Genomic DNA, 26,961 nt, shown 5'->3' on the forward strand with positions numbered 1-26,961 from the left:
TGTGTCAGGGAAAAAAACCCACTAGGAGGGAATGCTTTCCATTCCAGAATATCCTATCCTGCCTCACAAACATACCTGGTTTTACTGATGGGAGCCAGAACATGTGAGTTTCAAGTTTCTAATGCCCCAGTGAGTTGTTTAAAAAAGGTACATGGCAGGGGAATGGGGTCACACAGGAAGATATTAAGCTTTGAGAAAAACACGTGTGAGGCAAACAGGCTGACCCGACCTCTGGCCGAGGAGAAGGGAAGTGTACCAATCTGGGTATGAGTGTGTTTGGGTTAGGTCAGGGTGTTTTGGGAGGAGGGAAGCGACTGTCAGCAGGGAAGGGCTGGATCCAACAATACATTCAAACACCTGAACACCTGAACAATCACACATTCAAAAATAAAGATAACTCTAACATGGTGGTGCTTAAAATGTTTGCTCAGACTAGTGTAGGTATATATTTGGTCACCGTCTCAGCTTAAGACATAGGGCTTGTGTCTAGAGTGTCATCTGCCAACCAGGCAAATAAAAGCACTATCGCCTTACCACAGCTACAACTGAGCTGCAAGGACAGCTTTGCAATAGTGAGTGCAGAGGTAGAGCAATACCTGCGGATACTGTTACACTGGTCTATACACCATGACGGAACACGATAGCCAACCAGACACACACACACACACACACTGTACATTGTGAATTAAACATGTGAGCTGGGTACCAGGTGTCTTTAAGGTAGAGTGAGACTTCAGCACCAACACACTGTCTGTCTAGAGTCTCTGCCAGCTTTATGTTAGTTTCACCAAGGAATCTGACACAGAAAGGTTAATCACTAAATACTAAATATACTCTGATAGACTAAGGGAGGTGACATTTTGCGTAAGGTGTGATACTGTTGTCAAATTTCTGTGGCACTCCCCTAAAGGCTTTTTTTTTTAACCTAATTGAATATCTTTTGCCTTGGTGTTTTCTAGTCTAGCGTAGCCAGACTAAATTCTTATCAGAATATGAGTCTAGTAACACACCATTTAGATTTTGTTGACTCCACAGCACTCAGATGACATGTATGATACATCGCTATTCTGTCCGTCACCACATAAAGCCCACCTGAATGACTTGATTGGCCCAGCAGACACTTGCCTGAGCTTAATCAGTTCCCAATGGAGCAGCCCTACGTAAACTTTTCACCGCAAACCTTTTGGGGGCAGTGGCTTCCAGTGGCCTGGGTATTTCAGGCATTATAAGAAGAGAACGGTGTTGACACAAAATGAGAGTGAGCAACACGTTTAGCTGAGCAGCAACAATCAAGCGTCTACACAGGCAGATGCGGGTAGAGTATTGAGCAGCTAGTGCTGTCTCTGTACACAACGACAGAAGTAACACACATAAAATGGAGTAATACAATCCATATTCTTGAGTAAGAACACACTGACATGTGTCTGCAATGCTCCATGGACCACCAGCGCAGTACCATGCTGGAAGTGCTCCTTCTACTGTGTCTATGCTGAGAATACTGCAGTAATTTGTTCCAGTCACTGGTTCTAGTTTGTTAGTCAGCCACTATTGAATCCCATTTATAAGAGCTCTCTGTTTACTCGCTGTCTCCGACACTAATTTCATTAGCAAAGAAAATATTCATTGATGAAGTGAATAATTCAGCTGTAGAAGGAGTGGCACACAGAGCGACTACTGCGCTAAAGATTCCTTCCACACACAGAGCTTACTTTATCACTGAGCATGAAGTGTTTGTGGCACTTTTCTTCTTTGAGCACTGAAATAATCAGAACTTCGAAGCACATCAGCACTCGCTTCACCTGTCAGTGGTCATTATGTTATGTCTGATCAGTGTAGGTTACAGCTTTATTGTCCGAGTATGTGACAAACCAGGAATCACACAATATGGGCAAGAGAGAGAAAACCGCTCAGTCAGCCTGTGTTTATTTACAGAGTTTTGTGTGATGTATTTAGGCTGGTGTCAGCAAGTATCGGTTACTTCTTACTAGTAATGTACAAGTGTGGTGTTGATATTATTTTTAGTACACAGAAGATAAGTACAGTGTCAAAGTGAGCATCAGTAATCAAAATGCACTTGTCTGACTTTCGCTCTGTGTGTGTGTGTGTGTGTGTAGACTAGTAATAGCTCAGATCAACACATATTCTCCTGCAGCTACATCACTAGCAGGATCTAACACTTAAAACTGACATGGGATCAATATGCCCTGCTACAGTGACCCATTTAGACACACACACACACATACGCGCAAGCCCTAAATCCATAGCCCACTAACACCCTGGGCTCACATATCTAATCCGAGATCAATGAAATGGTGGAAGCCAACAGGAGATCTGACTTTCACGGAGCCACCAGCTTCCACATTCCACAACTTTCTCACCACTTGGATCACTCAAATCATGACCCGCTCCTGTCTTCTGAAGAGGCTCTAGCACTAGTTGCTAATCATTTACACAACCTAGTGTCACATAAAATATATTAATAGGCTTTAGGGGCTGACATCAAACGGACTCTGTTACAAAAAAAGCACTTTTTAGCAGGAAACAATGACAAAGTTTTTGATGCACCACGTGCTGCATTGGATGTAAAAAAGGTAAACGAACTGTACATTCACAGGAGAAATATGTTAAATGCCAAATTTAGTGAAGACTGGATAAAATGGAGAGGAAATAGTTTCTTCTTTGTCTCAGAGTTCATGAGTTGTTCAGTACGTGAGTGAAACAACAACTTTAAGAGATTTAAGAGATGCTGGCACTGACACTGAAAATGATTAGCAGGCATTAACTCATCAAGCACCAAAACTGTTATCTGCTTGCCTGAGATAAAAACAAGAAAAGTTTGGTCGAATCTTGTTGCAGGATAGATTAAAAGGCCTTATTTGTAGATGTTGAGTTACAGTGCAAACAAAGATAAATTAAAAGCTCATTCCTTCTTGCATAGTTACTCCTTTACTTGACTGTGTTTCCATTGACACGGCCCTGTCTGTGAAATACCAGTTTTTCTCCTCTTCCGGTAAAACGGGCTGGAAGATGCCGATGCACATAAACACATTGCAGTGAGTTCGATAAAAATCAAAAGGTGGAACTGTTCTTTAGTAACCCTGGAGTCCAGCCTCGCCCATTCAGCAGTCTTTCCTGACAGTGACTGGCTGTCTGTTGGGGTAATAAAACACTGTCAGAGTTTGACCGGAGTAAAAACACACGCACACACACCAGTGCCCACACACTGAATATTACAAGCGTGTGAGGGTGTGTGTGTACAAAGTAGGCCAGAGGATACAGAGTTCAAAACATCCCATGTAGGCTCAGGGCTTTGTTCTGCAGTTCCCACGGTAACCAAGGAGGGGTAAAGTGAGCAGGGAAAGGGGCGAGCAGAGGAAAGAGAGAACGCGAGTGGTGCTTAAGTTACTGGACAACAATAAACGCTTTGCACATGAACCAGAGTTTCAAACTTTTCAAAGTTGTAGCTGTCACACACTCAGCTTATGTCTTAAGTATTAAGTATTACAGACACACACAGAATGTCTATAAATAAGGGCTCCTGTTTATATGTTGAAAGACAACTGGATACATTCACACTGATATACTGTGTAAAAGGACATTTTTATTTAGGAATTTTATCAAGTTGTGTATAAAGAGTTTTCTCATCAATCAAGATTCCTGAGTCTTTTCATAAACTCTTCATATTCATATTAATGTTTCTTTTTTGTAGGTGACAAATGACACATATTGCCATGACATGGAATTTCTTGCCATGCACAGACTGGAGATAAAATGTAGTCGTTGCATTCTTAGAGTTTTACAGCTATGTGACTCAGCATTGCAAATAAGAGTCCACAGCAGAACAATCAATATAACCAAATCCACCTCCTGTGTGTCATTTATCCACTGCCATGATTCATTCTCATACATTGTAAACTCCACACTGATGTGGACTCATAGATTGACATGAACACACAGTATGTCCTGATTTTCCTTTAAATGATTTGTTTGATCAGACAGATGATCTGTAGCTTCTGATTTCAGAGGTACGACACTAGAGCCAAGAGACATTACCCACAAACGTCCACCGTGTTTGCTTTTAATGACGTGCATGTGACACAGAGCGCTACAATGTAATCCCGTTCTGTACCACACAATCAGACTAGTCCAGGCCATAGACTGTATGATCCAGACTCATATTCTGATAAGAAATACGCCATTGGGATTTCATTATGGGATGTGTTTCAAAATAATACCTCTGCACGCAGCTGGATAGTCCATCCAAACAATCAGAGCCATTGTGTTGTAAACAAATGCAATTCCACGGTGCTCAGATGATGTGTATGTCTACATTGACTTCTTCCAAATGATTTGATTGGCCCAGCAGATCTTTGCCAGAGCATGACAGGTCCCAAAAAGAGCGACTTCAGATCAGCTTTCCGCCACAAACATTCTGTGGGCCAGGGAAGTTCAGACTGGCTTCCAGCCTAGTTTTAAAACGCCTAAAGCTCCAAATGTTATCGTCACATTTTATAGATTGATGTGAGACATTTATGATGTGTCTCTAAATGATGTTGGCTTTTAACGTTGTTTATATGTCATCAGTGTGCCCATATCACCTCTTTCCATTTACTGAGAGGTTGTCATCATCGTGCCAAATGGTAGGTGCATAGTATGGAATGGAGTATGAATGGGTGTATGAAGTCTTCAGTACACAGTCTAAATAATAATAATAATAATAACTTTAATTATATAGCACCTTTCCAAAACAAGTTACAAGGTGTTGTACAACAACAGCAGAAATAAAACAGGTCAGATGCCTAGCAACAATCATAAGGATGCCAGTTCCCCACATAGACAAGTCAGGTCACAGGAGAATACACTACAGGCACATTATTACATGGCCAAATATCTAAAGCAAGGCCTGGCAGCTCTGATCCAGCTACTCCAGTCAATGTCAGCTAGCTACCACAAACAAAAGGAGCTGACATCATCTTCTCTTGTACAACAAATCAAGGCAACACATCAAATCAAGGTATTTTTCTTAATTAACTTTGCACGAATATTTCCTCTGAATTTTTCATGCATTCATTACCTGTTTGGGTAACCAGCAACCAGAAAACTCCTATTTATGATGTAAATGAGGATAACCAGATTTCTCCATGTAAACATCAAACCAGATAATATGATCAAAACCAGGATTTACCACATGTGCATGTCAACAAGATCAGTGACTGGCACGGCTCAAGACGGATCAGACAGGCTAGGGATGTGAATGGCCAAGAGTGTACATAACCGTTAAGCCCTCTAATTTATATCTTTATCAAACTTCAGACCAACAATTTCAGCAGAGCAAAACACCTAGCATCTAGATTCAGTTCTATATTCCTGGGGGGGAATAGATTCATAACAGATAGAACAATTAAAATGGGATACATTACTCCATGAGACACCATCAACACCTGAACTGCTCTATATTCGAATTCAAGGAATACATTTAATTTAAAAGAACACTGAATACAGTAATAAGGAACACAAAAATCTATTAACTCTGTGCAGCCGTGCTGCATAACGTATATTCTAAATTCCTAAGCCTTAGTGATTAGCTAATTACCTCGTTTCAAATTAAGACTCTTGATGGTGTGCTGCTGATCTGTTACTATCTAAAGTGGGTACAATCTGTATGTGTTTCAGTTGTTGTTGTCCAGTGACCACAAGGCAATTTATTTATTATTTGATTGTTTTAACATTGCCACTCAAGGTCATACGCAAATCCTACTGTAATTGTTTCCTATGCCTTTATGACCAATATGAGATGAACTAATTCCCAAACTGAGAACGACCAATCTGTTGCAAAAAGAGCAACTGCACAGGAAATTTGCCAGTGTAAAAAATGCAGTGTCAAAGTATTTTAATTCTTACGGAGTTATTCCAACAATGGACAGAGTAAAATTGAACAAAAAAACGTCCAGTGTTGGTGAAAATAATCGGAGTTGACAGTGGTTTTACTCTGTCAGTGTCATTGACTCTCTCAGAGTTAAATCAACACCCAGTGTTAAAAAAAAAATACTCTGAAAAGCTCCGCCCATCAACTTCCCCGGTCAAACTGAGAACGTGGACTCCAGGTGGACTCTGGCATCGCCATCTTCGTCGCATCGATACTGTGGTAAGTTTTTCTAGATAAACTATTGCCGTTGTTATGTTTTTTTGTATAAGAATAAAGGGACGTAGTCATTTACCACATTAGTCAATGTTGGTACTACGTGTCTTCAAATACCGCATTTCAAATGGCTAACGTAATATCGGGTCGGTGGTTAGCTTAAATGTACCAGCCACATGGCTGACCACGCAACACCAAACTGAACAAAAACGACACGAGGTAACCTTAATGTCAGCGAGGACGGGCTGTTGTGGTGTGTTAAGTGTCATACTTGCACATTTGTTTCAGTAAAATGACGACAAAAATTCGTCGACGCAGTCGTATTTATTATTTATATTTGAGCCGAGCAAATCGCTTTAGCGTCACGTCACAATTTGGTTGAGCATACAGGGACATGTCACGGACATGTCCCTGTATGCTCATTGGACCCGCTGTTTCACCGGCAGACTGAGAGGAATGCACCGATTCGATCCTCGTTAACGTGAACCGAGCCGCGGCACCTCTGGTCCAAACAGTAGATGAGTGACACGTTTTCTGGGGGAAAACTATTTTAAAACAGTAGGCTATGTTATCCATCTTTCAGGGGTTTTAATTTGCTCTGATAATATCAGGTTTAGCCTACTTAATATATTTTCATTTCTTTTTTCTTTCAGAATGTACTGTGGTGCACTGGTGGTAAGTAATAAGTTGATGTACTTGATATAAAATTGAAATGTGTTTGTGATTTTTAAAGCTGAAATAGGCAATTTTCAGGTTGTCAGCTTGTACTGGTGTTGTGTATCATAATGTAGATTTCAGTTTGCTGTCTTTGCAGATACCATCATGTTGATCAAAACCAGAATCTACAATACACAGAAATATGTCAAGATAAAAGAGCCAAGCTTTGAGGAATTCTTAAATTCTGGTAAGATGTACCCAGTATGACACTGTCAGTTGCACACCGTTGGTAAAACTAAAAGGAACTAAGCATGTTGGTGTGTTCATTGTTTTTTTTTGTTGTTGTTGTTGTTTTTTTTAATTGAAAATAATCGTTGTCTTAACCTTTTGGCAAGCTACCCTATGGGCATGTTAAGGGGTCAGCAATTAAGATCTGAGTTTTGTGGTTGGTGTTAAGTTGTTAAGTTGTACACCATTGAAAGATGCTTGCATCAGTGCATGTTTGCACCTCAGACCATGCTACTAATGCATCAATGTGTTTTTGGAGAATGGCCTTCAGCATTTTGTATTGATTGAAATCTTGTTTTGTTCTTTTGGTCATAGCTTTCTTGAAGTTCTCAGTTCCGCCAGTCAATGAAGGTGTCAAGGTTTTTGATGAAACAGGAACTGAGGTGGACGCAGAGGTCTTCACTGACATAGCGCAGCAGCCCAGCACTGGCATACTAACCATCAAGTTTGATGACGGTATAGTTGCTCACTATAATCCATGGAATGTAATGATGAACTAAACTTTTTTATTGTTACAAAATAAAACAAATTGGTATTATTCTGTCCTGTCTCTTTCTCCTGAACTACAGATTTCAAGGAAACTTTGTCCAGCAGTTCCCATGATGCAAATTCCAGTGCACTGTCTGCTTGTAGCAGTGATGACACAGTCATCCTCGAAATCATGTCCTGCACCTCAGATGACACAATCGTACTGGAGGAGAGTGAAAGTCCATCCAGAAAGCGACAGAGGGCAGATGAAGAGGCCAAACGTGTAAGTTGGTGTAGGAAATCTTTTTTGCAATTCTTTACTCTGGGAGTTACCATGTTTTGTTAGATTTTTAAGTGTATGTATTGTCAGTTGTGAAAAGCTTGTCCACTTCACAGGTGGTTGAATTGGCGCTAACAAGGAGACCTGGGGGTGACCGTATCATCAAAGAGTACCACCGCACTAAAAGTCTGACCGACTCCTCACGCCGACAAATGGTCAACATACTTGTGGCTGATATGACAGAAGCACATGGGTAATTTGGTTGTCTCTGTGAGAACTTTTTTTCTGTGTTTGTGCTGAAAACATTTATTATGTTGTTCTTGTTATTGCCTTTGTTTGAAATCATTGGAAGTATGTCATTTAACAGTATTGATTTTACTCTTGTCAGGACGGCCCCGCCACGGAATGTGAGAGAGATGTACGCTCGAGGCATAGTTGAGCTCTTCCCGTACTTGATGGATCCCTACTCTAAAAATGGATATGTAAGCATTTTAAAGGGTTTGCAGACTGAGCGCAAATTATTGTGTGCATGTGCTAATAAAATAGTTTAGAGAACTAATTTTAAAAATGAAAATGTTGCATTTATATTTCCACACCAATTATCCAGTTTTACATTAATAAATATAACTTCTTAATTTCAACTATCTTGCTGCTGTTGGAACTAATAAACTTTTTGTATTTTCGAAGGAACATTTCTATGATGGTGAAAGTGGCAGTGGCTATCTGGCATGGCGGCTTAAAACTGTACAAAGAAGAAGTGCTTCATCAGAGAGCAGAGGATCATCACGTCAGCTGAGTGGAGGGCCATTAGCCAGAAGAGCGGCTTCCTTTAGTCCTGAGATGACCTTAAATGAAGAGCAATGCAAGGAGGCCATGGCCTTAATGAGATACTGTACTGACGAGGCTACTATCAAGCAGAAGATGAAAATGACGTTTCAACATCGTCGCAGTATGGTCCTCGATGAAGAGAAATCCTCAGATGTCCTGACTGAATTTCCCCGCTTCAAAGATGTCAAAGGCCTGGTAATTTAATTTTTTTGCATTAAAATATCCAATTGTCCTTTCAGTGTGAATTACTGTTAACAGCAACATTTCTCTCTCAATCTCTTGAATTGAATAAATATACTTTCAAACTGTTTGCACATCCATACATTTAGGTGTATACATGTACATTCTGTATCTGCTCAACTACTAAATATAGAACGTAATATTTTTCCAGTCAGTCCCAATTAAAAAAGCTTTTGGTATTTCATTTTTCTGTTGCAGATTGAGCAAGACTTCATCCTGCAGTTTGGAGAAGGTGTAGCTGCAAGATTTATGGAAAGGTTAGTCACAACAGAGTGGTTTCAGCTGAGGGTTTATGAGGAGGTCTTCCAAATGGCCATTGTTTTCATTCTGTGTCACATCTACACTTACCTTACAGTGGGGAAATTCTGGGATTTGGCATTGCCATGTTAATATGCCAATGGAAATATGGTTCCTTGATATTTGTGGCACTCAGTTTTTATTATTCTAGTAAATTAACAGTGATCTTCTCTGTTTCTCACTATCTATGGGTGTTTGAATTTCTTGATCATAAATAACTTTTTTTCTCTATCTAGGTGGCCAACAACATTCAAGCAAAAGGTGATTGATCAGTGTAAGGCTCTCCCTTCTACAAGTGACCTTGAAGAGCTTATCCATTGTGCTGAAGCTACACCGGATGAAGAGGAAATTGATGACACTCTTGCCCTTGGTAGTGTGTGTTTTATTTTATTTTTATTTTTTTTGGGGGGGGGGTTAGGGGGTTGATTTCTTTTCCTGTTTTATTCCCTCATCTTTTTTGTTACAGCTGTAATTCAAAAATAATGGTGTTTTTAAACTATAACACAGTACATTTTGCTGTTATTTCTAAATACAGGCTGGGACAGCGATCTTGCATCCATTATCCTCCTCCTCCACCTGATACCTCCTTCAGCCCAAGGCCGGAGAAGACCAGGCAAGGTGTCTGCAGCTCAAGCTGAGAAACATCTTGTCGTGTTCAAGAAGGTTTGTGTTATTGCTTATGAAGATTATCTTTACAGATGGCAATAAGAGAATGGGACTGTTTTTAATCTGTGATTTTCAACTTTTAATTTTGACTTCTTCTTTATCCTCAGAGTGGAACCAGTCTTCAAGAACATGTTGATGCAATCAAATGCATCACTCAACCGTATCTTCTTGCTGTTGGGATGAAGAGGAGCACCATCCATGAGTTCTTCATTATTCTGGACAAGCAGGTCATACCGTGCAAGTCAACCAGTTCCCTAGGAGCTTTTGACGAACTCTTTAAAACACACTTTGTATTTGGTACCATGTATAACCAGATGCTCCACAACATGTACACCTTCATACAGACAACCATTTACAACATAGATGTTGGTCAAGTCCAGGAGAGCCCACGTGTTGCTGAGGTTAGGGCCAGGCTGCTGCACTAGGTAATAGATGGGTGGGCAACATATTTGTCACTTTTCACTAAAAGCTCTTGTATCTGTATTTTGAGTGATTTTACCATCTCACTCAGTCCCAATCGATATCATGGGCCTGATTTGTTTTGTTTGCCACTCTCATTTTGTGGGAACCAATGATCTTGTCAGGCATCTGCGGTTGACTCATGGTTTATGTCCAGGTAAATCACTTCGCCTTAAATGTGCACAGAGAGGATGTTGTCATGTTCTTGGTACCTTTTCAGGTTTCAGGAAACATTTAAACTCTAAACATGCTGAGAACATTGAGAGTGAAGCTGAAACTGATAACATTGTAGACAGTTATGATGCTGCAGATGATACTCGGTCACAACATTTTGAAGGAGCGGCCAGTAGCTCAAATGTCCTGCCAGCACCCAACATCAGTACTCGTGATATGTGTGCATCTGCTATTGCGCAGCTTCAAGTTGCTGGTGTAGGCCAGTCCACTTTAAACAATTTTGTATCATCCATGGAAGAAGTCATAATGGAGGTACAGAGTCAAACTAAAGATGCAGCTTTGAAATGTTTATCTTCTCAGGATACAGATGTGAAAGCTAAAATTGAACAAACTTTTAAAACACTTGAAAACCCTCTTACTGCATTGAACACTGAATCAAAACGTAATGCATATTTTGAACAAAAATGGAAAACTGTTGAGCCTGTTGAAAAAGTACTTGGTGTCAGATTTGAAAATAGAAGAAACAGAAGCACCGGAACTTATGATCAAGTAGTTGTAACTGACAAATTTGCCTATGTTCCAATTCTAGAAACATTACAATCTATTCTCAGAAATCCAAACCTCAGTGATATGTTTATGTCAAGCCACACTCCCAAGGATGGTGTGTATTTTGACATAAATGATGGGTTGTATGTAAAGAGACATCCTCTTTTTTCTCAAAAAAAGAATGCATTGCAAATTCAGTTATTTTTTGATGAGTTCGAGACTGCTAATCCATTAGGCTCCAAAAAGGGTATACATAAATTGGGGGGTATATATTTTACACTGAGAAATTTTCCACCAAAGTTAAATTCATGTTTAATCAACATACATTTGTGTGCACTTTTTCATGCCCAGGACATTAAAACCTATGGTTTTGACACCATCCTTGAGCCAATCATAAATGACTTGAAAATGCTTGAAACTGATGGGATCAAAGTTCCCTTGTTCAAAGATGCAGTTCATGGAAGTATTGTGCAGGTTACCGGCGATAATCTTGGTATACATGGACTGTTTGGGTTTGTGCAATCGTTCAGTGCCCGAAATTGCTGTCGTTTTTGTATCATTGAGAAGAGTGAATTTCAAACTGTGTTCTGTGAAGATGACCAAAACGTGATATTACGGACTAAAGACATGCTTGCCGAACATTGTCATACTGCACAAACAAATCCACACCTACCTCATGTATATGGTGTGAAGCGTTCATGTTTGTTAAACACTCTGCAGTATTTCAACACAGCTGATAATTTTTCCGTAGACATCATGCATGACATTTTAGAGGGTGTTGCACAGTTAGAAGTGAAACTCGTATTGGAGTATTTACAGGAAAACTTCTTAACTGCTAAAGAACTGGCCAGTAGAATAGAGTCATTCAACTATGGGTACACTGAGAGGAGAAATCGCCCCCCTGCAGTCAAGTTACTTGATGGAAGCAATGATTTGGGCCTGAACGCCATTCAGTCCTGGTGTTTACTGCGAAACATGCCGTTGATATTTGGTGATCTAGTGCAGAGAGACAATGAGTATTGGCATCTGTTAATGTTGTTGCTGCAGATAGTAAATATTGTGTTTTCTCCCATCCTAACAACTGGTATGACCATCTTTCTGAAGCACATCATTATTGACCATCATCAGCTTTTTAAACGCCTGTTTCCTACTAGAAATCTCTTGCCTAAGCATCATTTCATGACGCATTATCCTCGATGTATAAGAAATATAGGACCACTCCTGCACATGTGGTGTATGCGTTACGAGGCAAAGCATAACTTTTTCAAAACTCAACTCAAAAGTTTCAAAAATATCACAAAGACGTTGGCCAGAAAACACCAGAAATACATGGCCTTGCATTGGGAATCTTTCAGCCTGAGCAGAGTAACTATTGGTCCAGGGAAGATGTTACAGATTACAGATTTGCAAGAAGGTCCTGAAATTGCTGCCAAACTAAATGTAGACACATGTGCCAATGTTCTTTTGGTGAAATGGGTAAAGCACTATGGTTCTGAATATCGCCCTGGTTTAGTAGTGTGTCTTGAGATTAATGAGGAGTTACCAGTATTTTGTAAGATCAGCACTATTGTAGTGAAAGATGAGCAAGTTGTACTTATTGGCTCTGGTGTGGAAACTATTTGTTTTGACGAACATTTCCATGCATTCAAGGTTTTGTACAAGCCATCCCAGGCACCTAAGGTGTTCAGTGTTCAAGAGTTGCTCTATTTTAAACCAATGGATGTTCAAATGGCATATGGTTCAACAGATGTTTCCCTGTTTGTAGTACCATATTGCCATATGATGCAACCTTAACCAGAGTTTTTGGTTTTGACTTTGTATTCCCTCTCACTGAAAATCATTGACTCGTCATTGTTTCCTGAGGGTGGATTGTTTTATTAAAGCAAAAGTTATTATTGTTATTCAACCTTAGATACATTTCTGTCACCATACTGATGGATTACAGCCAAGATCTTTGCCAGTCACAATGAAGGTTTTTGTAAAGAGTTTTGCAGACCTCCATTTGTCTGTATTTGTTGTGAAAAACATCTGTACACATACACTATATCTCATTCAGTGACCTATTTGTAAAATTTTGGTTTGACTTGGTTGATTGTTTCCAGGTGATGGCAAAGTCTACTCATGTTTGAACACTGCTAAAATGATTCAGTGTGTAGCGTTATGAATGCACTTTAAAGAGATTTTCTCCAGCGTTCAACTGAAAATATGTTTTTATAATGGAGACTGATAAGATTTGAGATTTTACATGTTAAAATAATGCCAATATTTCATGTTTACTTGGAATAAATATGTATTAAGGTATGGATACAATTGTGTGTGTTTTTTTTCCCCTGCAAAGATTAAGTTTTGTATCGTATCACTGGGAGAGAGTAGATTATATGTAACACTGGTAGGAGTTGGTTAAAATCAACACTCTTTGGAGTAATTTCATAATCAACATAGTGTAAAGTAGGTTTAACACTGGAAAAGTTATTTCGTAACACTTAACTCTTTAGTGTTAAATGTGAATAACACTATGGGTGTTACTTCTTACATAGTGTAAAACTTGATAAACACTTATCAGTGTAGTGTAGTGTAAAACATTAACTCTTACCAGAGTAAAATTGACTCTGGAAATTTAACTCTATGTTCAGTGTACATTTAACACTCTGTAGATAGGGACCATATGTTCACTGAGGTAGTGTTAAAATTAACTCTTTAAGTGTTATATTGACACTGGCGATTTTACTGTGTGTGGTCCAAAAAAAACTAAACATGTTGCTGTTAACTAAAATGTGCACAGTTCAAGCTCTGCCACTGTCGTTACGGTGTGGTCGGCAGAAAGCAGAACACATACATCAGCTAGAGGATTAGACTAGATGTGCATCAGTGACAAAAAAAAGGTGATGTTTGATTAATCTATGCTCTATTCTCTTTTTAAGAGCCGATTAACTCTTAACTCATTGAAATTAGCTGCTTCTGCCTGATCAGCAACTAAAAACACTCAGGTGAAACAGAACAGAAAAATGCTGCAACTCTTCAGATTTCATGAGTCATATCCAGCATTTGTGTTTTGACTGTCTAGTCACTGTTTCATTCTCTGTTGATAAACAGATCTGTTAATCAATTGATTGTGCCCGCACGTGGGTGGACTAGTCGGATGGAAAAACCTGCAAGAGCGTGAAAAGATTAAATAGCATAGCGTGAAGAGCTTGTGATATCAGGTTACTGTGCTCTGTATAATGGAGAGGACACAGAAAGGACGTGACAGATGTCCCCTCCCCTCCCTCTCTCTCTCTCTCTTGCACATACACACAGGTTTATGGCACGTCACTGGGGAGACTGGGAGGATTCACCAGACCAGCTTGGGTGTCTGCTGGGACATCATCTAATTAGGAGAAAGCCTACGCCTAGCCACATATGAACAGCTGGAGAGCTGTGTATGCGAGTGTTTTGTCCTTGCAGCTGATCCAAAACTGAAACACCCTCAAAAGCTCATAACTCACTCGCTTGTGGCTATATGATGAGGTGAGTACAGGCACATGTGTGAGGTTGGGTGTGGGGTAAGGCGAGGGAGATTAACAATCATGCACAGATTAACCCCATACTGCCCAGAGTGACCCACTTCACAGAGCGCACACACACAACACACACACACACACACACACACACACGGTCAGCAACAGATGTGGTCTTTATTGTGTCCGACCTCCGCGACACTTCATGTTTGCCCAGTGAATAATGATTGTTTTGCATGAGGTGAAGGATTTGGAGAAAACATCATAATTGGATTTGATCCTAAGTTAAAAGTATTTTCCAAATTACTTTCCATAAATAAATTTCCCAGTCTGTACTGACGGTTGCCATAGTACCAGACAAGTATACTAACGAACATAATAAAAAAGCATTGAAATTAAAACAGAGAGAGGGTGTGTACATATATCCGGTGGGAACCAGTAAAAATTGAGATACAGGACAATCCAGTTGTTTGGGCAGGCTATGTGGAATGATGGACGGGAGAGTAACAGCCACGTAGTCATAAACGTCACCTGAGCGCCATGAAGCTGAATTTGTTTCCAACAAAATGGTTCCGATTTGACTATCCAAATATGTGCAGGGGTATTCTTTTCAAGCCCCATGAAATCTATGGATGGCATGAGGCAACATGTCTGCAATTTCCTGATGATTTTTTAAAATTTATTTCAATGTCCTGTGGAAACTGTACATGTGATACAGTCTGGGGGTATCATCCATTTGTCTCATTTACTTTGTGCAGGTCTCCTGGTGGTAAAAGCAAAAATGTGTGCATATAAAACTTATCACTAAACTCACAACATAAAGCAGTGTACAGAATAAGTTTCCTAGAGCACCAACATCAACAGCAATACTTACATGCTAGCAAAACATTCCCATCTCTGTGTGGGGTTAGAGCTCAGTGGAAGTGTGTGTGTGTGTGTGTGTCAGCAGGATATGACTGCAGCTCAGCCAAATCAACTGCATCTGAGCTCCTTATCCCTGATTTACACAAAAGACACACTGTGTACATGCACATGGATGCAGGATTTACGCTTCTCACCAACAGCACACACGCATACACACAGCTCTCACAGCACAGCTCAATTGACACGTTTAGGTAATGTTTACTTAAGGTAATTTTTACTAATGCCGTGTGTAAACGGACAGATAAACCGGCAGCAAAGTGTTATTTATCACTAACATTGTGTGCAGTATAAAATCAGAGGTCATGCAGTGAAGGCAGGTGTCAGGACAGAAGTGGTAAATTTAAAATGACATCTCTAACAAATTGTATTTTTAATAAGACACAATTTCGGCCCCTTTTGTAGCACAACACATGGTAATATTCTTACCGTCCAACTGCAAGGGGGATTTTTCACCAATTTATTCCAGCCAAGTCACCGCGCTAACATTTTTTTTTCAGCCTAAATGCTAGCATGTTTATTAAATTGGCTGAAATTAGTTTGGATAAATGAATGCAAGTGGCATATATCATATGGTAACAAATGTAAAGCTGTCTAATTTTCTGTTGTTCCTACTCACGTTCAGTATGTTTCAGACACATTTTGAACATTTTGTAGCCGTAGCTCATACACAATTAATGCAGCTTAACAGATTATTAAAATGATTGGAACTAAACTTTCAGAATGAAACTGTCAGTTTGAAACTTGGAACAAAACTGATGCCGATAAAAAAGCTAGATGCTGCATGTGGTGCTTTTTAAACTAAAGGCACAGCAAATCTGTCAGCACTTACAGCACACTTATTGTACGTGGAATGCAATGAGACAAGACTTCCCAGAATAGGCAAAGTGAATTATTTTTTAAAAATATAGTGTAAACTGATCATCAACTGATACACAAGTTGGTTGTTACACAAGTTGGTAGTTTCAACTTCTGACTAGCCACTGTAAACCTGATGCAATATGTAAATATTTTTTGTACATAACATATTTGTCTGCCGTATTCTATTTTTTTGTATCTTTTTGCACCTTGCACTGTTGTTTCCTGCTGCTCTAACACCCTAATTTCCCCACGGGAATGAATAAAGTCCTATCTTATCTTATCTTATCATGCAACTGCACTTGCAGACAAAGGTCACCACTGAATCTAGACATGTATTTGTTATCTGGGTTTTTATTTGTGATTTTTATTTATTTCAGAAGCAGTGACTGTGTTTTAGTAGGAAAAAACCCACTGCAAACCTGTCTGAGAGTGCGTAGATGGTAATGAATTTGTATTTCAAACCCTTATAATATTAATGACAACCTGAGCTCTTAGACCGGATTAACTTTCTCATAGCTCTTTTAACTGTAGGAAGAAGTACCTCCGTACTATATGTCTACACTGTACTATCAGAGGACAGCTGTAGCTCTTGTTTCAGGAAAGCTGCTTTCCTATCATTCTTTCCCAGAGGAACCTTGAGTGACATAACTGTACAGTGATTAGTTAAACATATGAATACAGCTTCAATGTGTTTAAATAAATAAAATAAACGTGCCCACAAAAATCATAGCCAAGTAAACTCTTAAGCTCTTAAAGTGAGCCTAAATTACAAAAGTTGGGATATGGACCGGCAGTGAAGGCTTTATAGAGATTATACACAGATCAGCCACAACATTAAAACCACTGACAGGAGAAGTAAATAACATTGACCGTCTTGTGACAATCCAATGTTCTACTGGGAAACTTTTGGACCTGGCATTCATGTGGATGTTACTTAGACATGTAGCACCCACCTAGACCAGACCAGGCACCCCCACCCCATAGCAATGACACTCCTTGATGGCAGCAGCCATCCCCAGCAGGATGCAGCCTGACACAGGCACACACACAAAAATTCTTTGGGAACAACTCAAAAAAACATGAAGAACAGCACAAGGTGTTGACCTGGCCTCCAAATTCACTAGATCCCAAACTGATCAAGTATCTGTGGGATGATCCACAGAGGCCCCTCCCCTCAACCCATAGGATCCAAAGGCCCCCACTAACAACATTCGTTGCTAGACACCACAGGACACCCTCAGAAGGCTCATGTCCATTCTCTGATGAGTCACAACTGTTCTGGAGGTACAAGGGAGACCTGCACAATATTAGGAAGGTAGTTATGCCTGATTGTTGCATGTGACATTGTTGTATATTTATACCAAACACTAGTCAGCTATTACATGACTTCAGCGTTCCTATTGCCTGTGCAAGTAAGTACAGACAAAAAGCCTTTCCTGCTACTTCCTGCTAGTATGGATTACTGCAAACCACTGGTCAGTTAGCATGGAAATTTAAAACCTGCTGGCCAACAAGGTCAAAGCTAATCCATATGGATGCCCACCATTGTCATTGCAGCCTGTGCTATTGTTTAGGAGCGTATATGAAAGTGATGTTTTAGTCGTGGTATGCACGTCTACGAGGTCTGCACATGTTTATAACATCAAAGCCAAAACAGACACGTCAGAAGACGTACACATGACACTGATTACGGCTATAAAAAAACACTCAAACATACAGCCAGATCCACACATTCATCCCTTAGGCAAAGTTTATCAGCTGAGGTGACAGTATGGGATGTTTGCCAGAAAAGTTATTAGGCCCGGAGGATGGGTAAAAAGGAAAAAACGGGGTTAATATCAGGTTGCCAAACACAAGACAGGATACGAACAACTTTACAAATAACTGACCAAGCACAAAAAGGGAAGAAAAGTACTACACTGGTTAGTATCTACGCGGAAAAGGCATTCGACTGTGTTAATTGGGAATTTCTCTATCAAGTGCTAGAACAATTTGGTGTGTTGGTGAGTTTTGAAAATCTCAGAGGAAGAAAGATACGAATTGGATACACACAAAATCTTTCAAGTAAGGGACGACTATAAAAAGGAGATCAAGGCGGATTCTTTCGGGGAAGTGAATGATGTGATCCGAATCACAGTTAAAGCATATCAGGAATGTAACATAAGAATAATCTCATCATTATATCAGTGACTGAATACTAGCAACAAACATTCAACTAAATACATTAAGGTGAAATGGGAGGAAGAACTTCATATAGAAATGTCAGATGAGGAGGGGCACAAAATGTGGAGGATACTTCACTCAACCACCAATTCACACATTTTTTTATTACACCAAAAATGAAAAATAAGCAGCTGCACATGAAAAAATAACTGTAATTTGGGAATTGGTAACAAAACCTTTTCGGTGCTTTATTTATGCGAATTCTCAGAAGAAACTGTTACTTGATCAAAATACTGCTGCTGGCAGAGGCAAGAAAGCCATCACGAGGAACTGGGGAAAGGAAACACCGCTGACGGATAACAATTGTGGAAGAAATCTTTTTAATTTAAAAATTGACACACATACTGAGGCTACAGGAAACACAACTGGACAGAAAATGGGAAAAATGGACCCTATAGAAGACTCGATGATACTGGACTGGAATCCAGGCAGCTTCTGTTTAGTTTGTTTATATTTGTTTTTGTGGTTATTTTCATGATAAAACAAAACAAAAACAAAGACAGTGGTGGGTAAAATATAATAATCACATTCTGATCTGCTCTAACAGCTTCCCTCATGAAGAGGTTCTGAGCACAAAAATGGAAGTGTGTGTGTGTGTGTGTGTCAGTACCTGGTAGTACGTCCTGATGTGCCTGGTGAGAACGGTCAAGTTGTGAAGGCGTAGCGCCACATCATTGTTCACATTCTTGTTCAGCCTCTGATTAGTGGGACTGGGGTCACTATGGAGATACACACACACACCACAGGAGCGCTTAGATTGACGTCTGTGGCTGTTTAGGACAAAGATTGTTACACACACACACGCACACATTCTCAAACACACACACACACACACACACACACACACACACACACACACACACACACACACACACACACACACACACACACACACACACACACACACACACACACACACACACACACACTAACTATTGTGCTAGGGAAGGATTTATGCTCACATCACCACATGTCAGCCTGTGCCAGACTGATTTGCATGTGAACAGGGGGTGTGCTACACTGTCTGTCTGACCCACCATGACAGTCATGACGTCAGTCTGATGCTGGAACGGATGCATTAGGATGGGGCGGTTACTATTTGATTCTCCGCCTGGCTGAAGCTACTTCTTGCAACTAGCTTTAACAGACTTGGCCTTCATTTAATTATTTATTTTATTCCTTTAAACTGAAGAGATTTATTGTGTTCTTTGAAAACATGTATTCAAAGGAAGAAAGTTCAGAATGTGTCTGAATAACTGACATTTCACTGCTTTCATTTACTATTCTTAGCCTCCAGCTAACATTTCAGCTTCTTTCAGGGCTTAAGCTTCTCTTGAGGCTTCAATTTTAAGTCTCAGACTTTGATCAGCAACACCCTTCTAACTCCATAACTTCTACAACTTTTCAGATGCAACACTTCAGCTGTGTTCACTGCCTGCTGCCTGCTGACATATGTCATCTTCGGTTATCAGCTTTGGGTTTAAAATTTCAACTGACATTTTCATCTCAGTGCTCTGACTTTGAATCAGAGCTAGTCCGTGATGTAAGCCAGCCCAGTGAGGGCCAAGCACTCAGCAGTGTATTATCAAATAGAGCAGGGCAGCGACACTGTGTTAAACACAGGTTATAACCAGCCGTGTGTTGTTGAGCAACCGGTTGGGCCGCGTGTGTAATTTGTCATCTAACTCTTAAAGTGATAACAATTTTAAATTCTGATCTGGCAACCACACCGCACAGCTGATGTCATTCCCCGGTATTTCCGTATTTTTGTTGTTGATTGATTAAAATATTGATTTGGTCAGCTGGGTTGGTCAGCTCCAGACCAGATGTGGGCTGTGCAGTCGATTTAGCCGTTTGTCAACTCGAAAGAGGGTAAAGAAAAAAATGTGGCTGGTTTTGTGCAGCTCAAAAGCAACATGGAGACTAGTTGGGAAAAATTTTTTGAAAATTCAAACGGCTCCAGATGGCACATTCTTCCTGCAGAATTCTGTTTCAGGTAGTAAAGTTAATTTTAAACCACCACTCCCATCCTTTAAAAGTACTTTGGTTTTCTATTTTTTTAATGCTATAAAACAATAGCTGTTGTTCACTCAGGCTGTTCAATATAAATATACGCTTTCAATTCACTGACTGGCCCTTAACTACATTTATTCTTCCACTGACAATTCAAACGTCTGTAGTATTTATTAACAGTTTCACTGCTTACACTTCAACTGTTTCATCGACTAAATAAATCCAGCTTAACTTCCACGGTTTCTACTTTTCATACACAAATTATGTCAGCTGCATTTACAATATGCAACTTAGCCAAAACAAAAAGTTGTCTCTTCAACTTTAACTCCTTTCAGCACATTCACTTTGACGGACTCTTCAGTTTCAGTCCGCATTTACTATTAAACTGACACTGAAGCATCATTCAGTGCTTAACTGAACTGAACTGAACATTGAACAGTTCATTTTAATTGTCAGTTCTTTCAGCAGCTGGATTTAACAGCCTAATTTGTTTCATCTTCAACCCATTTCAGTGCTTCAACCATTTCAAATGTTTTTATGGCAAATTATCAGCAGCGAGGGGGCCAACGTTTCTCCAGGGAATTCAACCTTTTCTAGTTTTATTTCCAGGCAACAAGTCAAGTAGCAGCAGACGGACATATCAAATGTAAGAAATACTGCAGATTTCTGCCCCAGCTCAGTATTTAGTTTCCGTAAAGGTCAAAGAGCATAACAGGTTTACAGACTGACTGATTTTACAGTTGACTGGATCTCTGACTGACTGATTCACCAACAGTCTGAGAGGAGGCTTTTCTTTAATATTCCTCTCGGCTATCCTGACCTCCTCCTCCGTAACCCACTTTCCCATAAACCCCTACCTAGTCCTAATCAGCCCCCTTGTCAACCAAGCCTACATTCGGTGAGTGGAGAACAATAGCGTGATTATCATTGTTTCCAAAGACAATAACTAACATATGAACATGTGGTCTGATTAGGGTCACAGAGCCGTCTGGACTGAAGAAGATTCAGATTCCACACAAGTACATATGTTTCACTATTAGTGTGGGCAGTATTAGTGCCATCTCAAAAAAAAACGTATACAAAGGGTTAACCTTGTAAATCCCATAAAGCATTAAAAACACCAATGGGTTGACAACAAGTGTGGTGTATCCAAAGCCTGCTATATGTTGTATGTCTCAAAGCTATTAAAGCACATCAGTGAGCCACACTGCTGCATGTGTTCTTTCATTACCTCAAACTCCAGTATTATTCCCTAAACCCTGGGACCTAACCCTAACCCTAACCCATACTTACTGTACTTGTGCCACTCTTATAAAAAAGGAGTGTGCTGTCAGAAGTAAGCATGCTGCAGTCAGGCTCATTATGCCTGTCGAGACAGTGTTGCATTAACTTGATTTTTTTGACTGGTGAATCTATTAAGAGGCAGCTTTGTGATTTCTTATAGATTACTTCATCTCTGTTCTGTAATCTGTATAAGTGACAAAATTCACACTCTCTCTGTAACATTATTTCTTTCTGCAGACTTAAGCAGAACATCTGGCTGTGACGTGAACGACCTGAAAGCAGCGCGCCAGGATGTGGTCACACAGACAAACTCACACAGGAAACACTGGATTAGCTCACTTACCTCCTCATACCCAGGCCAGACACACAAAAATCCACACCAAAGGATATTTCTCATTGACTCGCGTAAATAAAACGCGCAACTCTGCTACTTACATATGAGTCATGATCTTGTGCAGGAAGACGCCGTCCACCAGCTCCATGAACATGTTGACCCGTTCGTCTGAGCCCGAATCTTCGCATGAACCCAGTGGGCCCAGAGTCCGCACCTAGAGAAAGACCGGAGATGCAATATCACAAGGCAAAATATTTAGGCCCAGTGGCCTTTATGTAAAATTTTAAAATGAAGTCATTAACCTGCTTTTTTTTTTTTTTACTGTTTTCAGGATTGGCAGGGTTTGTGCAATAAAAGTGTAACCGCAGCAGAGAAATTAAACCACTGGCTTTACTGCGAGGGAGACACTTTACGTTTTCACAACCTCTATGGTACAATGCATAATCCATCAAAGAGATAGCATCTGACAAAAGGTATCCTGTTGGCCAGATGGTTGACATGCTTGCATACAGTATCACCACATGTTCCCGTTTTTATTACCACTAGCTCTACAAATGGAAAGCCTAAAAATGGGGTTTATTTGGGTGAACTGAAGAGGGCAGACGCTATTAAGCCCACTGGTATTTGATCTGTAATCAATATTATTCCAACTGTTGATCTGGTATTACCAAGGTTTAGAAGTTTCCTCTTCCCACTGATTAGTTCTCAAATGTCAAGAATGAAAATGAATCGTACCTAAAATAATACAATAAAAGAATGCTGTCGGATTGAGGTTGCCTGAAAGAGTTTGTCTGGATCCAAACTTTTTCTGGCCTCTCCATATCCACTCAGTTGATGTATTCGTGTGGCATTGTGACAAACAGAGGCTTCGTGGTTGGAAAAGCAATCTGTCCATTGAGCTGTCAAGCTGTTGAGTGGCGTTAGTAATTGGTAAAGGAAAAGTGATCCCCTCCCCCATGAAAATCAGTTGGAGTAGTGGCAATCAAAGATGGAAGTTAGAAACAAAATGCTATCCTACCAGGCAAAGAGAATATTGAAAAGTTGGCGTGTTACAGAAGAACTACTGTGTTAAGATTGTAATGGGCCATGAATAACAGATATAGATATATAATATACTAAATGAACTGCATGGCTTGGTGACAGAACAGAGAGCAAGGCAAGGGCCCTACCAATGCAGCTCATGCAAGGTAACAAGCTTTATTCAGACAGAAAACCTGCAACTATTTACACTCACTGTATGTTCCTGTCTGTTAGTAGGTGGTATATGCCAAGTGGCACGTTGCAAGGATGGAAAATGATTCTAACCTGCAAGTGCCCTGAGGCTGCCTCCAAAAGGGAGTCCATCCCTGTAGACCTCTGTGTTAAAATGCCCGACCTTATAGCAGAAGTGCACAGCCTGGTACAACAACTGGTCTCTAAGTTACCCACTAATAACAACTGGTACATTTTTATATAATTCCCAATTTAAATTGTATAAATGCATGCAGAATTAGTGGCCGCTTTGTGTAACATGTGGGTGCCATCACAGGTTGCTAGGTGTCTGCCTAAGTGTCACCCGTCTGCCTCATACCTTACCTCTTTGCCCATGTATTAATTAGAGAAAAAAAAAAGTCATGGCAAAAAGTCTGTTGCTAGCTCAATCTGGCATCCAAAGAAATACCAAAGACGGTGAAGGGATTATGGAGATCCCACTTTTGTAACTTAAGCAAATTGATGAATCTCCAATAGATTTTAGCACATTCAAACTTCTAGTAAATACTATATTCTGGAGAGATATTGTTCCAGAGGTCTTTATATTCCCTTTAGTACAGTAAACATTTTCTTGAAGCAAGCATTTTGAGGGAATCATGTTCAAGCAGGCACACTGAAACTCACTCCCCATTCACTGCTATGAGTAACGTGGTGTACTGGCTTCCTGTTGCAAATTGACAGACCTTGTTCACTTTGTACAGAGTTCAACCTGATTAACCTTCCACATGGATTTATATTCGTATTTGTGAAATAGCACGACAACTGCACAAGTTCAAGAGCATTTTTAAAAATTAATAAGGAATGAGGAATTAATTGATATGAAGTTTCATAATTTATTAGGAACATAACTGTTAGTGATGCTACCTCCTGCTATTCTTGTGCATTCAACCCCAGCCATGCCATTTCCTGTCCCACTATCAGAGCACATGTTGCTTTTCAAAATTTAGTGTGAATGCACAATCAGGTCACCTTGGAGTGATTCTCAGACTCAGCTGTGCCGACTGTTGCTTGGCTAAGAATCAGTCCAAATAACATTTTGCAAAATTATAGAGATACACTTGCTTTAAAAAGCCATATATGGCATTTCTTTTTCAACCTTTACTTAAAGAGGGGTTTTGCTGGGAGTAATGCTCTCTTTTTAAGAAACGCCCTTCTCAGACTGACACAGTGGCACAGCTGGAAGCTGCCCAGTAAAACCACACTCTGATCTACTGGCTACTGAGCAGCTCCACTGGAGCAGCAGGGAATTAAGGGCTTTGCTGAAGGTATGACCTGCTTTTTCATATATCCAGACCAGATATATAGTGACAAAATCTGGTCCAGGAATCTGTATCTGCATCATTCTAGTCACATGATAGATTCATTTAACCCATGGCTATGCCAACTCAGACATATAAACATAATACCAGGAGAAAGTTGCCCTGTGTCACTTTCCTTCTGTGTCTGTTTTCCTCTGTGTCAAACAAAGACTGAGAGAAAAAACAACACTTGACCAGCCAGGTCAACAGGACATGAGGTCACTGGGAAGCAGGAAGTACCACAGGGTTAATAACCTGTTGACTGCTCCACTGGCTGTCATGGTCTGGGCTGGGAGCCCGGCAGGAAGATTAAAGCCAGTCCCAAACAAACTAGAAACTAGCATCTGAATTGTACCAGTGAATTAACCTCACGTTCCACTTCTTCTACTTCATTATTGTTGTTATCAAAACTGTCTGTAAATTAAATCATACATTTACAATGTTTGCCGTCTGTAACAAGAAGCTGCTTTATTCTGGATTTGCTTTCAGGCGACTTTAACCAATTATTTGTGTTTAATCTCTTAAAGCTTTAATAGATTAGTGAAATCAACTACAGTGCCGCCCAACTGTTTTTCTAACACATTCACTCCTTGGACGCTGAAATCCCCTGCACAGTGAAACAGTCTACACCGAAAGTAAAGAAACTCCAGTGAAGTACAACAGCTGTGAACACTGAAGCACACGAGTCATGAAATTAACTCCTTTTTCTGTTTGACAGTTAGCACGAGATTTAAAGTCGGAAAGTCCCAGATAAACCAAGCGAAATTTCTCCAAGGACTCAAACCACAATTTAATAGCGAAATAAAATTACAAAAACAAAAAAGCCGTTAAATAGAAAAAACAAGCCCCTGCTTATTGTAATAATAATATAAAATAAGTTAATGTTGTTTATTGGTGCGAGTTAGTGAATGTTTATAAAAGAGGGGCTCGTTCTCAAATGCACCTGACACGAGAAAGTACAACAGAGACAGAGGTCAGCAGCTCGTGGGCATCATCCTATCAACTGTGTGCGCGTGCTGTTCCCACTCACCCACACCACCAGCGGTGACTCCATGAAAGCGGCCAGTAACTCGGACAGAGTCACATCCATGGTTGCTGTGGCGGCTTCAGAGTCCCCTTATCAATTACCAACCGATCATTAATCCACCGATCAATCAGTCGATATCCGCACTGGGCTCGCGGTAGGTCTCCACACAGGACAGAACAAAGCCCCCGCGAGGCATCGATCCCCCCTCCTACACGAGCTCTCTCTCGCACCACTATTGTCTCGCGCTGTCCCGTTTCCCTAAACACTTGGTTTGAAATCTGGAAAAAAAAAAAGTTCAATGCAAATAAAACCAGTTCAAAGATCTTCCACGCACGCTCCTGCGCACCGCCGGGTCGGTTCAGTTAGTTGAGCGGGTAAATATCCTGTTTATTTTCCGGCTGAAGGTAAAACACTTGATACAAACTTCGCAGGACAGTTGTTCATGTTGCCAAGGATACACGACTCGGACCGTAAAGCGACGAAACCGCCGTGCAATCAGAAAATAAAATTAAACAAAGCAAAAACGTAGAAGAATCCACGTAAAAGTAAAATATTGACAGTTGAAATGATTGTTTCCGTTGTTTGCTACATGTACAGCATGTTTCTGTACCTCTCCTCTACTTCTCTCCATCAACCTGACTGTGAGGGTTGAGGGACGATTGATTGACATGGGAACTGACCAATCTGCGATCGCAGGAACCGCGGTTTCCGCCTCTTGAAATCAGTCGACCAATTACAGAGCAGAGTTTTGTCGTAGGCTGACGTCACCAGCAGACAGGCAACGAGCCAAAGAGTTTAGACGGAACAAGATAGAGATTGTCCAACAGTAACTTTTTCTTTATTCAGTGAAAACAGAACTGATTTTTTTAAAAAGCAGAATAAAAAAATAATCATAACAGTTATTTACACTGAAATGTCTCGATACACTACTTAATTATTGGTTCATTGTCTATGAACGTGTTAGCGAGTCAGGTAGAAACAATTAAAAGAAAGCAACCTACACTGAAGATTTCATTATGTGTGATGTGTGTGATAATTATTAGTAATAACTTTCTGATATAGAACTTCCTATACAAGTTCTATACCATTATCCAAAAAGTAGCCTTGTTTTTGTTTCTATTTTATTAATCTATTTTTAAGAAAAGCAAATTGTTGTGTGTCAGTGTAAAATTTTAAATTAAATCTAGTACCGTAGTTCCACCATCAAATT

General features: G+C 40.1%; 2 protein-coding genes across 4 annotated transcripts; one reads left to right on the forward strand and one right to left on the reverse strand.

Moving 5' to 3' along the window:
- The first annotated feature begins 5,919 nt into the window (after window positions 1-5,919).
- LOC311505541 (uncharacterized protein) lies at window positions 5,920-13,757 on the forward strand. 3 transcript variants are annotated; one of them, XM_084569167.1, is made up of 7 exons: window positions 5,920-8,085; window positions 8,221-8,314; window positions 8,520-8,855; window positions 9,099-9,157; window positions 9,434-9,567; window positions 9,733-9,860; window positions 9,971-13,757. In XM_084569167.1, exons 1-7 carry the CDS (start codon window positions 8,045-8,047, stop codon window positions 10,286-10,288), a joined length of 1,110 nt encoding a protein of 369 aa, XP_084425293.1. In that variant the 5' UTR covers window positions 5,920-8,044; the 3' UTR covers window positions 10,289-13,757. The 3 variants fall into 3 exon arrangements, with proteins under 3 accessions (XP_084425293.1, XP_084425292.1, XP_084425291.1); XM_084569166.1 differs by having other exon boundaries at window positions 5,920-7,043; window positions 7,400-8,314; XM_084569165.1 differs by having other exon boundaries at window positions 5,920-8,314.
- A 416-nt stretch (window positions 13,758-14,173) lies between these two features.
- Window positions 14,174-26,487, reverse strand: LOC311505132 (protein Daple-like; the record flags this gene model as incomplete). The annotated part of the gene is made up of 4 exons (XM_084568538.1): window positions 25,755-26,487; window positions 22,277-22,389; window positions 19,155-19,263; window positions 14,174-14,191 (listed from the first exon to the last, which is right to left on the reverse strand). Exons 1-4 carry the CDS (start codon window positions 25,812-25,814, stop codon window positions 14,174-14,176), a joined length of 300 nt encoding a protein of 99 aa, XP_084424664.1. The 5' UTR covers window positions 25,815-26,487.
- Window positions 26,488-26,961: the final 474 nt, after the last annotated feature.

Source organism: Chelon labrosus (genome assembly GCF_963514085.1).
Source record: "Chelon labrosus genome assembly, chromosome: 20".
Classification (NCBI taxonomy): Eukaryota; Metazoa; Chordata; class Actinopteri; order Mugiliformes; family Mugilidae; genus Chelon; species Chelon labrosus.